Below are 17825 nucleotides of genomic sequence, written 5' to 3'. Positions count from 1 at the left end.
CATATAAAGCATGGATCAGCAAAAAGAAAGCTAAACTACTGTTCTGTTTCTTTATATTTTGCTTCTGTATATTTTGGCATTGGCTGCTTTTTCACTAGTTTTCAGTCCGGTCCTTATACCTGACCCCTTTCAGAGGAATGTATTTTGTTTGTTAAGCCACTCAACACTGACCTATGAATCTTTCAAAGATTTAAAAGGCACCTAACTCAAGGGATGAACCAGTGTTGTGTCTACACATTGCACACAACTTTGCAAAGAAACATTGGCAGGCCTAAAACATTATCTATAGCAGATGAACAGTAAATAAAAGTACATGAGTATAACACTGTTCAAAAGTCTCGAGGCACCGCTCATTTCTTCATATTTTGTTGGGAAAATTAGAAACAGGTGCGATTTATTCAAACATGTGCAAGCATAGATAGAACTATCATACATAAGGCAAAAACAGAGTTTGTACAATTTTAAGGAGCCGGAAGGTCAATATTTGGTGTGACTACCTTTATTCTCCAACACAGCCTTCACTCTCTGAGGCAACTTTCTTGTAATTTCTTTAAGTAGTCATCAGGAATAGTTCTCCAGGCTTCTTGAAGGACATTCAAGGCTCTTCTTTGGATGTTGGATGTTGGCTGCCTTTTGATTTGTTCTCTAACAAGATGATCCCTCGCTGCTTCAATCATGTTGAGATCTGGGCTCTGGGGAGGCCAATCCATGACTGTGTGTTTCATTGTGTGAGTTTCTATCCAGATATGTTTTTGCTTCATAGGCAGTGTGTTTGGGATCATTGCTGATGGTACTTTTCTGCATCCATGCCATCTTTTTTGACAAGATCATCAACAGCACTGGCTCAAATGCAGCAACAAATCATCACTTCCACCGTGTCTTTCAGATGGCTGTAGACACTCACTGTTGTGCTTCTGTCCTGATCCCCAATATTGACAATGATGTGAATCAAAAATTTGAAATTTGGGTTAATCACGCCATAAAACTGGATTTTCAGTCCAGTTCTTGTGTAAGTTGGCATACCTCAGCCTTTCCTTCCATTGAGACCATTTCTGATGAGACTTCAGCAAACAGTAGATCTGGCTGTTGACTGATAGTGTTCCACTGTGTGTTTTTTTTTATTTTTTTATCCAGGTGTGTTTTACTGCATTGGCAGTGTGTTTGTGATCATTGTCATGCTGAAAAATGAAAGTTTTGCCAATCAGACACTACCCAGATGCATCTCCCAGGTCCTGTGTCAGGTCATTGCTGGATTTTTTTTTCCCATTTTTTAAGCACACAACATTCAGACACTGTTCATCTGTTGTAGATAGCTTTTTAGGCCTATAACTTCCTCTTTTGTCCTCCACTTTTTCTTTTTTTTCTTTTTTTTTTGGCTAATAGCTTGAAATTGTTTTTTCACCTTGTTGGTGCTCAGGTGTTTTGCAAAATGCTGTAATTTAAGAGCTCACTTAGGTTTTTCAAAGAACTGTGGAACTTGAGTATGAATGTAGGGAAGTGGGGAAAAGACTTTTTGTAGTGGTAGAAGTAGCAGCATAAATTTTAGATACTTTATGGTAAAGGTAGGCTGCATCAGAAAGAAATTTTGCAGGCATCAAATGGCTATTTTCATCTGTTGTCTCTTGAACAAGTGTTGAATTAGCAAATTTCTTTGTATATAATACATCTTCACCAAGTTTCTGCAAATTGATTTATCTATCAAGGCTCAACCAAACTGACCATTTTGACTATTATTCTCACATTTAATCATTACACTCACAGCTAGGGTCCATAATTAATATTACCCACGCTTTTTCAAGGATATCGTCAAACCCCCCTTTGGTCATCTTTATGTGTCCTTTGACCTCACTGTTGGAATAACAGCGCCACTGCCGGTGGACCAGGGTACAATCTGAGCGGTTTTACTAAATGCTGCCACCTAACGTTTTTTTTTTTTTTTTTGACATAACTTAATACAGATGTTTTCCCCATGGAGATTAATAACTGTTCTCTCACTGAAAACAAACAATAAACGATAGTTTAAAAGAAAAAATAAAACGAAAAGAAACTGAAACACTTTAGTCCAAACACTGTGTTGTCTGAACTGTAGTGCATTTAAGGCTGCTCGTAAACTGCTGTTGCAAATTGTAAAACGGTGTGTGTGTCATTGCGCATAGATAACAAAACGTTGGGAATAATTACATGTTTACATGGACCTATATATATATATATATATATATATATATATATATATATATATATATATATATATATATATATATATATAATTTTAAGTTTCTTTATGTTGCTGAGTACATTTATTTGAGTCAATAAACAAACGCGATTATACACACCGCCTTCATCATCGACTTTTACAGCAGTTCCATGTGACTCACCCACTAAGACAGCATTCCTATTGTGATACCATGTGCCTTTGATAAAAAGTGTAAACATGTAAACATGCAGCACTAAAACATTACAAATGACGGCGAAGGCACCATTATGTCACGTGACCAGCTCACAGCTGAGTGATGCCGAGGTAGGCTTGCCCATTGCTAGTCAGTTAGCCTCGTTAGCTGACTCCAGTAATCCTGGCAGCCGTTTCTTTTCCGCATTAAAAAAAAAGAAAGAAAATCACCCAAGCGATTTATGCCATCAGCCATGGGGAGGATGCAGCGCACACGATCGTCTTCTGTATCTCCTTCTGTCGTCAGCCTCTGTCTAGCTGTCAATGTCATAGTTTGTAGCTAGAGCTGTCCAGTTAGCTCCGCTAGCTTGTGTCTGGCAAACGAAGGGCCAAGGCCAAGGCCAGCGGAGAAAAGGCAGGCCGTCGGGTGAGTATATTTACGCTAACGTTTTTTAAATAACCACAGTGATGGATGGGGCTTTCCATACAAGTATCATATTGCAGCTTGTTCGTTGGCATCCAGTTATGTACTGTGCACAATGCTGCTATATGAAATAAATTAGCCTCCGTCGGCCGTTGCGTGTTAACGTTGCTGTATCAGGTATGTACATGTACGGCATAATTAACGTCAGCTGAGAAATTTTAGGCAGCTCAGTCATGTAGCAGAAATAGAAGACTTCGATTTTGGTCGAGCCTTTGATGTGTAACATGTCTATAACATTAACAGTACTAAGCTGTCAAGTTTTAACGTTACACGAAAATACAGTTACACCAGCGAGCTTGGTTTATGTACCTTTAAATACACTACTATATTGGCACATTTTTTGGGGTAATTTGGCTTTAATTTTTTTTTAAGTAAGCTGCTTAAGATTGCGTTGTTGAAGGTATCAGTTTGCAGGGATAGGTAGGGGTAAACACACGGCCACCTGGACCCCACTCCTGGTGTCCTTAGGACTACTTGAAATATATTTACACCGCAGTGTGCTGCCCTCTCTATTTCCACGTTAAAGCAGTTTGTTGAAGCCAGCTCACCCTTATTAAGGCGCATTTGGCACTTTAGGAAAACCATGATTACATTTTAACAGATTTCTTTAGATTTCTACTTCTCAGTCTGTGGATATTTTAAGGATTTCATCTTGTCATCATCTTGTACTATAAAAAGAGCCATTTTAGAGAAATTTTCTGCAGTTACAAAGCATATTTGAGCCTTATAAAGAAAGTGACACGGCCTATTAATTAGCCAGTTAAAAGTAGCTGACTTTGGTAGTAAATAAAATATACAGCACCCTAATGGCTTTAAAAATAGTAAAAGTTTGATTTTTTTTTTTTTTTTTTTATAGGCTGGTTTTGATGTAACTTTGACTAAAGTCCAGCTGTCAATCATGCATACCAGTGAGCTAGCAGTCTTGGTGATGAAAGCAACTATACTGTGTGTCTTCATCTTTCCTGCATCCACTAGGCATTTGCTCTGTAGGTGAACGGAGAAGGAGTGGAGCTGGACATAACTTTTTGGATCAGACCATCTTTCAAAGTCGCCTCTGCCGTCATCTGCATCACTGTCACCTTCAGCTGACTATGTCTTCGTCAGGCTGCTGCCACCTACCTGGCTCCCTTTGTGATTATTCTGGCACCGCCGAATCTGATGCCTCCAAGGATTCAGAGGAGACTGACTCCACCGCGCAGGCTCAGTACATCGCCAAGGTTACGGCTAAAGATGGCCGCCCACTCTCCACCGTAGTCAAAGCGGTGAGCTCACAGAGGTAAGAGTGTGAGAAATTCCCATGGGGCCCCACTAAATATACTGTAATTAAAGTGGATATGTGTTATTGTTACTTTGCTGTCTTTCTGCACAGTGATGTGGGTATGTGTCGGATTTGTCACGAGGGAGCTGGAGGGGAGACTCTGCTCTCGCCCTGCGACTGCACTGGTACTCTGGGTAAAGTGCACAAAAGCTGCTTGGAGAAGTGGCTGTCATCCTCCAACACCAGCTACTGTGAACTGTGTCACACAGAGTTCACTATTGAACGGCGACCACAACCACTCACTCAGGTTAGAGAAGTTTTACTGTGTAAATTTGTTTCCCCACTTTATGATTTTTATAAAAAGTGGTCAGTGTGTGGGTTTATTCTGGGTTCCTCCCAGAGTCCACAGATATGCTTGTTAGGTTAATTGTTGATTCTGAATTGGCTGTACACCTCAGTGTGAGTATGAATGGCTCTCTGTTTTGTTTAGTTTTTCTGGTAAAAGACCTGTGATGGACTGGGTGTATCCCACCTCTCCCCTAATGTCAGCTGGGATAGGCTCCAGCCTCAGTTCAGTAAGAGGTTAAGGAGATTGATGGAAACAAGCAATACAACTTTGAAGTATAGAGATTATTTCTTCTTTTGCCTTTAGTGTTTGTAAGCTTTAATACAAGGCGTGAAGTATCTGTTCCAACAAGCAACATGTTTAGCATGTGACATTATTCTTTTTCTCACGAGACTATTTTTAGTGGCACTATTTACTTCATGCAGGTAGCTAAATGCCTCTTAAAAGCTCATTCTTAAGGTTTGTTTTGCATCAGTTAATAATTTGATTGACCATTGACCTCTCCAGTTTGCTCTTTCACAGTGGCTGAAGGACCCGGGCCCTCGCAGCGAGAAGCGCACTCTCCTCTGTGACATGGCCTGCTTCCTTCTCATCACACCCCTGGCAGCTATCTCCGGCTGGCTGTGTCTGAGGGGCGCACAGGACCACCTGCAGCTGAAGAGCAGACTCGAAGCTGTTGGCCTTATTGCCCTCACCATTGCCCTCTTCACTATCTACATCCTCTGGACACTGGTAACCAACTGCAGAATGTTTTTTTTCTCTTTGGCTTTTGCCCATAAGTTGATCCAAGTGTTTTTAAGGTAATTTAGATATGAGGAAGCAGCTATGATTTTCAGATGTGATACAAAGGCGAGCACAGCCCCACATATTGGTGGTTACCTTGATTATTATAGACAGCACAACACTGTTTCAGGGTATAACTTTAGTCAGATGTGGAGACATGTGATGGCATGTTCAAAATATTCTGTCCCTGAGCAGTTTGTTTAAAGGTTGGAACAGAAACAGAACACCTGCACGTACAGGCATAGCTGATTGAGAATACTAGTAAGGTGGCTTTACTCTACTGGACTTTTTAACAGTCTTTTTCCCTAAAGATAGGCTTTGTTATGAATCTAAATGTCTTATGTTTAATATTTGCCTTTAATCCTCAGCAAATTCATCATTGAGAATGTTAAAGTGAGTGAAAGATTGGCCTTTCTACTCAGGTTTCAAGTGCTTGTCGTGCAGTAGCTGCTGTGCTACATTCATACTACTCTCTCAAATATCTGTGCCAGTCTTATTGATGTCTGTCTTATGTTTTGTTACTTCTTGTCTCCTTCATTCTCAGGTGTCATTTCGGTATCACTGTCAGTTGTACTCAGAGTGGAGGAGGACCAATCAGAAAGTGCGCCTGCTTATGCCCGACATGAAAGGGGCACACACCACGCAACGCTCAGTGCCAACCAAGTCGACCAAGAAAATGACTGATGAGACCATCGTATGAGTGCTGAGCAGGGGCAAAAGGAATATTTAAAATAGAGCCCGCTGAAGCACTCTCTAAAAACAAAATTAAGCATATTAATGAACTTTTGCACTTCATATGGACCATTATGAGGGAAGAACTGCTCCTTTTTTCCTTCTGTTTTCTTTATTAAAGCACTTGATGTAAACTATTATGGTATTGGCCTGCCACAAAAGTGGTTTTGGACTTTTTGAACTCATTCGGGAGTCCTTGTTGATGAAAACAGACTTGTCACCGGACAGTCAGTGCCAGGATGTGAATGCCTGGACACTTGGATAATGGACTAATCAGCCTGACTTTAAGTCATTGTCACAAACTTATGAAATACTAAGACACAAGCTAATGTAGCAGGATATAACTGATTCAGCATGCTACTACAGTATAATATGAAACATATTCACTACCTATAATTCCCCCAAGCCCCTTCACAATGTATTTAGCTGTTTTGGAACAATGGGCAAGCAATAGCCCGGCAGAGGATAATAATCTAAAAAACATGTTTGACAAAGTCTATCTGTGAATATTTTTTTTTTTTTTTTTTTTGTTCTCCTTTTGACGAGTAGGGGGCGGCAGTCGCTCACATCACTGTCCTTGTCTATAATCTGAACCCTTCTTCATTTTTCCAGGAAAAGCTTTTTTTTTTTTTCTTTTTTTTTTTTTTTGTTTTTTTGCTGTCTGAAGAGTGGAAACCAAATCACTTTCCTGTTTAGGCAGGTCTCATGTATTAATCACACTTGTCACAGGGCCAGTGGAGATTGTTGTGTATGGGAAAACACTAACTCCAGCGAATTGCAGTGCAGTAAAGTAGAGGACACGAGTGTTGAAGGTGTGGAAACATGTTTACATTTTAATTGGATTATGTTTGTTCGACTGTCATAAAAGTGCATTAGCAAACAGCCCTGCTCCACTTGTAAATTCACCATTCATCAGTTGAGCTGCCTAGCAATGACCAGTGGTAATGTCTTACATCACAAACGATGCAATTTTAAAAAGAGGAGAATACAGTGTTGGGAAATGAATGGATTGAAAAGTCAGATGTATCAGAGCAGACTGGTGCTTCATAAAAGGTCCAAAAGACAAATGTGTTCTGAGATGTCAGTCGATATATGCAGCATCTGTTAGACAAAGTATTTTGTGTTATTGTAGTCTTCCTGCTGCAATCCCCTGGAAAATTGGGTTATTGTGCAATAAAACATGAGGGACTCCTGGACTTGATGTGGATGATATTTGTGTTGTTTTCTTTCTTACTCCACAGAGAAGGAGATTAAACTGATGTAACTGATTTCATGTTTAATATGTTTTCACTGAGAAATTTTGCTTGTCAATGATTTGGTCAGTCAGAGTATACAATGAATATAACCAATGATAGGAAGGACACTGCTCAAAAAAAGGAACATGTTTTAATCAGAGTTTAGCATCAAGTCAAACTTCTGGGATATTGATCAGGCAGGTTAAGTAGCAGAGGGGGCTGATGATGAAGTTAACAGGTGCACTAGAGGTAACAGTGAGACAACCCCCAAAACAGGAATGGTTTTACAGGTGGAGGCCACTGACATTTTTTCCCTCCTCATCTTTTCTGACTTGTTTCACTAGTTTTGCATTTGGCTAGGGTCAGTGTCATTGGACCCTACAGAGGTTGCACAGGTAGTCCAACTCCTCCAGGATGGCACATGAATATGTGCCATTGCCAGAATCTTTACTGTGTCTCCCAGCACAGTCTCAAGAGCATGGAGGAGATTCCAGCAGATAGGCAGTTGCTCCAGGATAGCTGGACAGGGCCATAGAAGGTCCTTCGTACATCAGCATGACCGGTATCTGAATCTTTGGGCAACAGGATGAGCACTGCCAGAGCCCTAAAAAATTACCTCCAGCAGGCCACTGGTGTGAATGTCTCTGACCAAACAATCAGAAACAGACTTCATGAGGGTGGCCTGAGGGCCTGACATCTGCTAGTGGGCCCTGTGCTCACGGCCCAGCATCATGGAGCTCGATTGGCAGTTGGCGTTCCCCCAAGACACTATCCGTCATCTCATTAGGATCCCTGATGTTGTCAAGCATGCAAACAAGCACTTTGGGACCATACAAACTACTGAACACCATTTTGAGTTGCTGCCATGAAATTGAAATTTCGGCAAAATGGACTAACCTGCTGTATCATTTTTCACTTTGATTTACAGGGTGTCTTTGAATTCAGCCCTCCGAAGGTTGATCATTTTAATTTCCATCAAATGATGCAGCATCCTTTCATTCCTAACACATTATCCAGTCCATATCAGTATAGATATCCAGCAGGATATTTTTACCATTGAGATCTGATGTGTTTTCAAAGTGTTCCTTTTTTTATTTATAATATTGAACAGTATACATTTACTCAAGTACTGTTTGAAGCACTTATAGTTCCCTTTTAGGCTTTTAGGCCCTGTTGTACTTCAATATATTTCAGGGAGGAAGTTCCTCCCCCCCACCCCCCAAAGCAGCATTGTCTAGCTGTTTATCATACTGAAAACTGAAAAGTGATTTCCTCTTTTAGCTACTCAGATGGCCTCATTTAAATAACTGTTTTAAGCCTGAGAGATTAAAAAAAAAAAAAACATTAGAAAAGTCTGGCGGCCGCTGGAGGAAAAACAATGTAACTGGACACTCACTGTACACTTTTTTATTTTGTTAATACCCATCTGGGCCCCCTTTGTCTTCAGAACTGCCTTAATTCTTCATGGCATAGATTCAACACACTGCTGGAAACATGGTCAGAAATAATACTCAGGTAGGCTGTGGTGTTTAAATAATGTTCACCTGGTACTGAGGAACCCAAAGTGTTCCAAGAAAATATCCCCAACATTATCACATCACCAGCAGCCTGAACCACCAATACAAGGCAGGATGGATCCATGCTTTCATGATGTTTAACCTCATCAGACCAGGAAATGTTTTTCCAGTCTTCTATTGTCCATGTTTGGTGAGCCTGTGCAAACTGTAGCCTCAGTTTCCGGTGAGGTTTTCTGCTGCTGTAGCACATCTGCTTCATGGTTCAATGTGTTATGCATTCAGAGATGCTCTTCTGCATACAGTACGTTGGTTATAACAAGTGGTTATTTGAGTTACTGTTGCCTTCTGGCAATTCTCCTCTGACCTCTGGCACCAACAAGGTATTTTCTCCCAGAGAGCTGCCACTTACTGGATATTTTCTCTTTTTCAGACCATTTTCTGTAAACCCTACAGATGGTTCTGTGGGAAAATCTCAGCAGATCAACAGTTTCTGAAATACTCAGACCAGCCCGTCTGGCACCAACAACCTTAACACAGTCAAAGTCACTTACAGTGGGTACAGAAAGTATTCAGACCCCTTTAAAATTTTCACTGTTTCATTGCAGCCATTTGCTAAAATCAAAAAAGTTCATTTTATTTCTCATTGATGTACACTCAGCACCCCATCTTGACAGAAAAAAAAACAGAAATGTAGAAACTTTTGCAAATTTATTAAAAAAGAAAAACTGAAATATCACATGGTCATAAGTATTCAGACCCTTTGCTCATTATTGAGTAGAAGCACCCTTTTGAGCTAGTACAGCCATGAGTCTTCTTGGGACTGAAGCAACAAGTTTTTCACACCTGGATTTGGGGATCTTCTGCCATTCTTCCGTGCAGATCCTCTCCAGGGCCGTCAGGTTGGATGGTGAACGTTGGTGGACAGCCATTTTCAGGTCTCTCCAGAGATGCTCGATTAGGTTTAGGTCAGGGCTTCGGCTGGGCCAGTCAAGAATGGTCACAGAATTGTTCTGAAGCCACTCCTTTGTTATTTTAGCTGTGTGTGTGTGTCTTTGTCTTGTTGGAAGGTGAACCTTAGGCCCAGTCTGAGGTCCTGAGCACTCTGGAAGAAGTTTTCTTCCAGGATATCTCTGTACTTGGCCGCATTCATCTTTCCTTCAATTGCAACCGGTCGTCCTGTCCCTGCAGCTGAAAAACACCCCCATAGCATGATGCTGCCACCACCATGTTTCACTGTTGGGATTGTATTGTATTTTCTCCACACATACTGCTTAGAATTAACGCCAAAAAGTTCAATCTTCGTCTCATCAGACCAGAGAATCTTATTTCTCATAGTCTGGGAGTCCTTCATGTGTTTTTTGGCAAACTCTATGCGGGCTTTCATATGTCTTGCACCGAGGAGAGGCTTCTGTCGGGCCACTCTGCCATAAAGCCCCGACTGGTGGAGGGCTGCAGTGATAGCTGACTTTGTGGAACTTTCTCCCATCTCCCTACTGCATCTCTGGAGCTCAGCCACAGTGATCTTTGGGTTCTTCTTTACCTCTCTCACCAAGGCTTTTCTCCCACAATTGCTCAGTTTGGCTGAACGGCCAGGTCTAGGAAGAGGTTTAAGGATTATGGAGGCCACTGTGCTCTTAGGAACCTTGAGTGCTGCAGAAATTCTTTTGTAACCTTGGTCAGATCTGTGCCGTGCCACAATTCTGTCTCTGAGCTCCTTGGGCATTTCCTTCAACCTCATGATTCTCATTTGCTCTGACATGTACTGTGAGCTGTGAGGTCTTATATAGACAGGTGTGTGCCTTTCCCAATCAAGTCCAATCAGTTTAATTAAACACAGCTGGACTCCAATGAAGGCGTAGAACCATCTCAAGGAGGATCATAAGAAATGGACAGAATGTGAGTTAAATATGAGTGTCACAGCAAAGGGTCTGAACACTTATGACCATGTGATATTTCAGTTTTTCTTTTTTTAATAAATTTGCAAAAATTTCTACATTTGTTTTTTTCTGTCAAGATGGGGTGCTGAGTCTACATTAATGAGAAATAAAATGAACTTTTCTGATTTTAGCAAATGGCTGCAATGAAACAGAGTGAAAAATTTAAAGGGGTCTGAATACTTTCTGTACCCACTGTAAATCTCCTTTCTTCCCCATTCTGATGCTCAGTTTCAACTTCAGCAGGTCAACTTGATTATCCCTGCATCCCTCAATGTATTGAGTAGCTGCCATGTGATTGGATGATTAGAACAGCTGAACAGGTGTATCTAATAAATAGCCAATGTGTACCTCCAGCTTTACCTGAAATAGATGTTAAACCCTGTTAACAAAGGCTATTGATGCATCACCAATCAATAATATGGAGTTAGACAGTAGTCCAGAGGTGCAACATGTCCAAAAACAAAACAAAGACACAGTGAATAATATTGTAAAATTTAATTTCATGGCATTAATATAATGTGTGTGAGCAGACAAGCTATCAAAATCAAAACAGAAAAAGAATATATTTTACACAAATGAAATAAGCGCCAGCAGCGTCACAACCACTTTTGAGATGATGAATAAAGAAGGAGGAGAGAAGCCCAAAAACAGGACTGCTGATACAGATCAAACAGGATTGGAAACCCAGGCCTCCAGTGTGTCGCAATAACTGTCAAACAGGCAGATGACTAGGCTTTTAAGGTGTCAGGAAAGGCTATTCTGCTACACCGTTGGGGTTAACTGTGGTAGCTGCTTAGGCGGTACCATCAGTCCTGTTTTTGCACTCGAATGTAGCAGACTGTTCCTGGGTCAGATTACAACTTGAAATCAATTCAAACACTTCTTTCTGCGATTGATCGTTAGTGGCATAAAGGAACTGCCTCCACTGATTCTAAAAAGTGCAGATTCAGACAACGTTGCATCCCAGTCAGATGGAAGCATGTCAACACTGTCGATTTCAATTAATAATTGACCCAGGTAAGGAAGGGGCAGTTGCAATGGGTTACAGGTTCTGACAGCACTGCAGTTTGCCTCCTCTCTGGCCATCTGTGGTCGGTGGCACGCTGATGTCCACCACGTTGTTTCCTGGGGACTCGTCGTGGGCAGACCGCTCAGCAATCTGCTTCTGCGATACGATGCGGTAAATTTCTGTTTTTGAAGAGATTAAATGGAAAACATGTGGGTTCTTGCATGATTACTTTTCTAACCACAGAAGAAAATCTAGTGTGGGTTGTGGGAAGGTAGTTATACAGCTCCTCACTCAGTACCTCACTACTACAGAATATAATTTAAAAAAAAACATCCAAAATGACTAATATATCAAAGTTCACACAGATCAAGGAACAAAAGTAAATTCTAATAGTAAGAGGAGGTTTCAATACGAGTTAAGTTACCAGAAATAGCTGCCTTCTTTTAATCTAATTCATAACACTACAATCCTTGCATCATCCAAAGGTTTCGTGCCTCAGAAATTTTTTATTATTCTAGTAAAAAGTTCAGCTCTGGCATTCAGTCTCCACGAGCATACCTACCTGTAAGTATATTTTTGAAGGCTTCTTCAACATTTGTTGAGTCCAAGGCTGAAGTTTCTATGAAAGACAGATTGTTCTTTTCTGTGGAGTAAGAAAGAAAACATTAAACAGTAATAAAACTGTATCACTACCCTTTGTGCAGCAGGTGCATAATGTATGAGTGTGTTTACACTGAATCATTTCACCACAACAAAGCAGCATATCATGCAAATGCAGTTCCCAAAATGTTAGGGCACTTAATAAGCCACAACCATGTGAAATGCAAGGTTTACTTCTCAAGATTCTCTCTATTATGATATTCTCTACTTATAATATGGCAAATATCTACATAAAGACATTAAAGTTCTAAACCTGTGACTTCCAGTACCTGCAAAGGCTCGGGCTTCGTCTGTGGGCACGGCTCTGAGGTGGCGCAGATCGCTCTTGTTGCCAACCAGCATAATGACGATGTTGTTGTCGGCGTGGTCTCTCAGCTCCTTCAGCCAGCGCTCCACATTCTCATATGTCAGGTGTTTGGCTATGTCATACACTAACAGTGCCCCCACTGCTCCTCTGTAGTACCTGTAACAGCACCAAAGAGCCGTGTTAATGGTGAACTCTCAGGCTGCCTGTTGGCCCCAGAAAGACTTTAATTTCTCCTCAGTCTCAACTCCAGTTGCAGTCATATTTTTTTAAGCTAAACTACAAGCCTGTTAACTTCATAGCGGGCTCATATACTACCTTCCCCACAAGGTTTATTTAATTGCTGTGCATCTTTTCATCTGATCACCTGATTTTTATGGGGGTTTTTTTCCAAGTAGTTAAAAAAAAAATGTAAAAATGACAGCTTCAGTCTGCTGACAGTATGTTGCCAAAAGCTGCAGAGAAGCTACTGAAGGTGCCTTGTGGAGATGTTTTTTTTGCTGCACTTAGATTACTTACAATACTTAGTAGTTATGTTTGCAATTCATCAGATGCAACCACTTATTTAGAATATTCAGTAGGATCAGTTTATTGCTCAAGAACATTCAAAGCAACTTTCCTTCAGCAGCATCAGTGTTAATAATGCAACAAAAGTGTTGTTTCATATGGTGTCTTTTTTTTTTTTATTACAATTTACGGGTGACATGCAGATCCATCTGCACAACACAACACAGTTCAATTAAATTCAATTCCATTTTATTTATAAAAGGTGAAATCACAACAAACAATTGCCTCAAGGTGCTTTATACTGTAAGGTAAAGACCCTAAAATAATTACAGAAAACCCAACAATCAAAATGACCCCCTATGAGCAGCACTTGGTGACAGAGGGAAGGAAAAAACTCCCTTTTAACAGGAAGAAACCTCCAGCAGAACCAGGCTCAGGGAGGGGCAGCCATCTGCTGTGTCTGGTTGGGGTTGAGGGGAGGGAGACAAGACAAAAGACACACTGTGGAGGAGAGCTAGAGAGTAATCTGAGAGTGAAGTACTTTTTTGTGGTGATACAGTACTTTAAGATAAGATGGGGCCTGATTACCTTGTATGTGACAAGAAGGATTTAAATCAATCTAAATTCTGGATCTAACAGGGAGCCAATGAAGAGAAGCCAATCTGGGAGAAATCTGCTCTCTCTTTCTAGTCCCTGTCAGTACTCTAGCTGCAGCATTTTGGATCAGCTGAAGGCTTTACAGAGAGCTTTTAGGACAGCCTGATAATAATGAATTACAATAGTCCAGCCTAGAAGTAATAAATGCATGAATTATCTTTTCAGCATCACTCTGAGATACAGTAGGATGTTTCAGATTTTGATGATATAATGCAAATACAAGAAAGCAGTCCTACATATTTGTCTAATATGTGTACTGAAGGACATATCCTGCTCAAAATCTGGTTAGCAATCATGTTTTTAAGGTTTGTAGGGCCGAGTACAAGAACTTCAGTTTTCTGAATTTAGAAGCAAGAAATTAGATGTCATCCAGGCCTTTAGGTCTTTAAAGTCATATTACTACATCAGACTCACGCTGAGGTGATGGCCCTGTAGCGCTCTTGTCCTGCTGTATCCCAGATCTGAGCCTTTATCGTCTTGCCGTCCACTTGGATGCTGCGCGTGGCGAACTCCACCCCGATGGTGCTCTTGCTCTCGAGGTTGAACTCATTTCGTGTGAATCGAGAGAGCAGGTTACTCTTCCCCACGCCTGAGTCTCCAATTAAAACAACTGTGAAGAGAAAAAGGAGAAAGACTGCATGATGGGCCCTGTGGTAAGATCATGGGTTCAAATCCAGTATGTATATTCTCCCTGTGTGTGTGAAGGTTCTCCCTGGGTACTCTGGCATCCTCCCACAGTACAAAGAGGTTAATTAGGTTAGTTAGGTTAACTGGTTATTCCTTGAGTGTGAATGGTTGTCTGTCTCTATGTGGTAGCCTTGTGACAGATTGGCGACCTCTCCAAGGTGTACCCTGCCTCTCACCCTATGATAGCTGGGATAGGCTCCAGCTCCCCCAAGATCCTGAACTGGATAAGTGAAAAAAAACGGATGGATGGATAGATCTAAGGCAGTGACTCTAAATGATGATATCAATGGAAGCCTGGGGCTTTCTGTTTAGTGTAAGCGCAAACTCATTTATGAGAAATTAAACAAATTATACAATAAAAGACTGAAGTCAACATATTCTGAGCACTAAAATTCATTGGTGCTTATTAAAATGTGTCTTTTTCATTTTAAAAAAAACTTTATCACACTTTTAAACATGAAAATATCATTTTGGAGCATTCATATACCTGATGAAGGTCAGATGGACTGAAATGTTGTAATTTAATAAATATACCCAACAAGATAGCGTGCAGGACTTCTGAAATAAAAAATAATATAAAATCTGTATACAGTATGATTGGGCTCTCTGTCACATTTAGCAACAACACAACTGCAAAGCTTCATGTAGTCTATATCAAACCCAGTGTGCCATATACAGACAAAAAAAGGAAAAGAAAATCATGCACACACAAAAGTAATTAAGGTCTTGCACTTCCTGTAAACAATGGTCCACTGTAAACAATCATGTTTTGGTGCATGGTGGCTCCCTATAAATCTACCAAAACACTAAAATATACTATATACTGAGGGAATGAAGGGAGTCTTTATATGCTAAGCAAAATCTATTGCTCTCTATCACACATTTTAAATAATCTTGACCTTTCACACAAGAGGTTAGTCCAAACACAGCAAGGGTTGTGGTATGAAATAAACTGCTGAGAGCACCGAGGCACTGAGGCTTTAATCTGCGTTTATTTACCCTGTTTTAAAGCTTGATCTTCAAATGGCAGCTGACCTATATCAAGATCTACAGGAGAGCGATTACAGATATGAGACTGCCTGCAGTAAAGCAGCCGCTGCAAAGACCTTAAGTTTACTAGAAACTGACACCAGGAGCCGCGTGGAAGCATCCTCTGTATAAACCAGCAGCACGATGTGAGGATCAGAAGACCTTGGCCACGCATTGTTTTAGGTGTATGGTTGATTAGGCTGGTGGACGGGACCGAGCTTGTGTTAGCCCGGGCTGAGCTGCTGCACAGCAGAGCGGCAGAGGTGGAGCCTTTCTGTTTTCTTTCTCCTTCGACAAACGAGAGAGGAGGGGGGGGGATGAAAGAGCCGAACTTTGTCCCTGACGACATCACGCTGCTCCGGGCTGCAGGAAGCTGATAACAGGCTTCATCAAAACCTGAATCGACAGTTTAAGGCCGCCTTGCCCTTCCTGTTTCGGCCGTGTACACAGAAGATGGTTCGTGCATAGAGAGGGAGAGAGGGAGAGAGGGGAGAGAGGCAGAGCCCTCGCCTCCGGCAGATGCCCTATTCATCCCACAGAGGATACTTTGTTACATCTAAATGGCCTTTTGGCTTATACAGGCCTGGGATGTTAATGTGCCACAGGAGCTGATATCACGATCAAAGGAAGGCATTCTGGATCCATCCGAGAAGACAAACATTGACCTGAGTCTGGAGTCTGGTACCGCGCCAGTCTCGGTGACAATCCAACCAGGCCCACTGCCTGTCATGACAACAAAAGACATTAAGCTGCTGCATTTGCAGTGTCGATAAGGACTGTCTGAGGACCGTCCTCATCTGGGGAGGAAGCTTATTGATCAGCAGAGGCCTTCAATTAGCCTTGTGAGCAGTAATGAGAAAACGATCAAATGTGATCCAATAAAGGAGGAAAGTGTTCACCCCAATGTGCACCCCCCCCCCCCTTCCTAAAGAAAAAAGAAAAAAAAAAAAAGGCTGAGCACGCACAGGCTGTTGCGTCCTTTACCTATAAATATAGCTGCGGGCGTTGTAATGTTACAATGACAGCATTATGTTATATTAACACCAACCGATTATCATCCGGGCAGCTTCCTAGAAAAAAACCCCGTTTCCTTTAAAAATGCACACAGCTGCTCACAACACAGACACAATAAGATTTATAAAGCATTCACACAGCACTGCTCTGTCGATGTGAGCCTGTGTAAAGGGGAATGCAGTCATCTTTTTTCCTCTTTCTTTTCTTTTTTGTTCTTTTCTTTCTTTCTTCTTTTTTTTTTTTTTTTTTTTTTTTTTTTTACCTTTGAACAAGAAATCGTATTCATCGTCTCGGTTCCCCATTCTAGACGAGGCCGCTTCAGCGCTTGTCTCCGGAAGAGGATGTGTGGAAAGTATGGGTATGAATTTTCGCTATATGCCAGAAAAATATGGTAAAGGTTTGGACCCAGACTCTGCGCCAGTGTTGGCTGTCAAGGCGAGCTGGCCGCAGAAGGGGAGAGCTCCCAGCTCTGCAGAGGGAGGGGAGGAGTCCCTGCACTTCGCATAGCTTCCTCTGGGGGGCGAGCTTTACTGGCATGCCAGCAGATATCTACCATTCATCTGGTCCCCACATTCAACGGGATATGTTATTCTGAATGAAGAATAACAAGGCCGGTGCACCTTAAAGTACCTTCATAATGATGCTCACATTGTATGGTGTATGGTGTGTGTGTGTGTGTGTGTGTGTGTGTGTGTGTGTGTGTGTGTGTGTGTGTGTGTGTGTGTGTGTGTGTGTGTGTGTGTGTGTAAAACAGGCCTAATATTCACAGCAGACAATATTATAATCAAGGTCAACAATAAATTTGTACCTGCTGAAATATTTTATGAAACCAAATTCGAGAGCTAAGTTATAGAAAATGTTATGTTGAAGAGAAAGAAAAAGAAAACTGAGGAAATGCACAATTATATAAAAGAAAATGGAGTGAATAGCCTAAAATTAAATGTAAAGCATACAATAGATATTACAGATAAAAAGGGAAGTGTCATAAGAAGTGTATTTTTAAGTTAAAATTGTAATTTATGTAATTGTTTATTATTATGTTCCGTCTTTAGATTTTTTTCACTCCTTTGTTTTTCATAGACATCTGATATTCTCCAGCGGTGATAATAAACATTTTCTGTATACATTCAAATTAAACCCATTTGGACCCCTTGAGTGAGTGGTAAATCTTTGTTAGTTTCAACTACCACTAGAATTACTCTGGCAATTCACAAATGATAGAAAACCCGTTTTGCTTCCGGATAATGATTTAGTTTGTATGCATTTTTGAGTGAACTTTT

The 17825-nt window shown here is 41.0% G+C and overlaps 2 protein-coding genes across 2 annotated transcripts; one reads left to right on the top strand and one right to left on the bottom strand.

The window, feature by feature from the left end:
• The first annotated feature begins 2499 nt into the window (after positions 1–2499).
• LOC115795188 (E3 ubiquitin-protein ligase MARCH2-like) lies at positions 2500–7190 on the top strand. The gene is made up of 5 exons (XM_030750997.1): positions 2500–2813; positions 3846–4146; positions 4240–4435; positions 4997–5206; positions 5802–7190. The coding sequence occupies exons 2-5, from the start codon at positions 3962–3964 to the stop codon at positions 5955–5957; spliced, it is 747 nt and encodes a 248-aa protein (XP_030606857.1). The 5' UTR covers positions 2500–2813; positions 3846–3961; the 3' UTR covers positions 5958–7190.
• Positions 7191–11158: 3968 nt separating this feature from the next.
• LOC115795726 (ras-related protein Rab-11B-like) lies at positions 11159–17019 on the bottom strand. The gene is made up of 5 exons (XM_030751772.1): positions 16808–17019; positions 14230–14425; positions 12617–12810; positions 12250–12330; positions 11159–11866 (listed from the first exon to the last, which is right to left on the bottom strand). Exons 1-5 carry the CDS (start codon positions 16845–16847, stop codon positions 11721–11723), a joined length of 657 nt encoding a protein of 218 aa, XP_030607632.1. The 5' UTR covers positions 16848–17019; the 3' UTR covers positions 11159–11720.
• Positions 17020–17825: the final 806 nt, after the last annotated feature.

Source organism: Archocentrus centrarchus, chromosome 17 (assembly GCF_007364275.1).
Source record: "Archocentrus centrarchus isolate MPI-CPG fArcCen1 chromosome 17, fArcCen1, whole genome shotgun sequence".
Classification (NCBI taxonomy): domain Eukaryota; kingdom Metazoa; phylum Chordata; class Actinopteri; order Cichliformes; family Cichlidae; genus Archocentrus; species Archocentrus centrarchus.
This window is presented reverse-complemented; position numbering and strand designations above follow the sequence as displayed.

Bases quoted from the DNA above. Each gene is read 5' to 3' on its own strand.
- LOC115795726 (XM_030751772.1), bottom strand. From the start codon at position 16,847: ATGGGGAACCGAGACGATGAATACGATTTCTTGTTCAAAG. The intron at 14,426-16,807 runs GTAAAAAAAAAA...TTCTCTTCACAG, and splicing joins ATACGATTTCTTGTTCAAAG to TTGTTTTAATTGGAGACTCA. The intron at 12,331-12,616 runs GTACTGGAAGTC...CTTACTCCACAG, and splicing joins CGAAGCCCGAGCCTTTGCAG to AAAAGAACAATCTGTCTTTC.
- LOC115795188 (XM_030750997.1), top strand. From the start codon at position 3,962: ATGTCTTCGTCAGGCTGCTGCCACCTACCTGGCTCCCTTTGTGATTAT. The intron at 4,147-4,239 runs GTAAGAGTGTGA...CTTTCTGCACAG, and splicing joins AAAGCGGTGAGCTCACAGAG to TGATGTGGGTATGTGTCGGA. The intron at 5,207-5,801 runs GTAACCAACTGC...CTTCATTCTCAG, and splicing joins TCTACATCCTCTGGACACTG to GTGTCATTTCGGTATCACTG.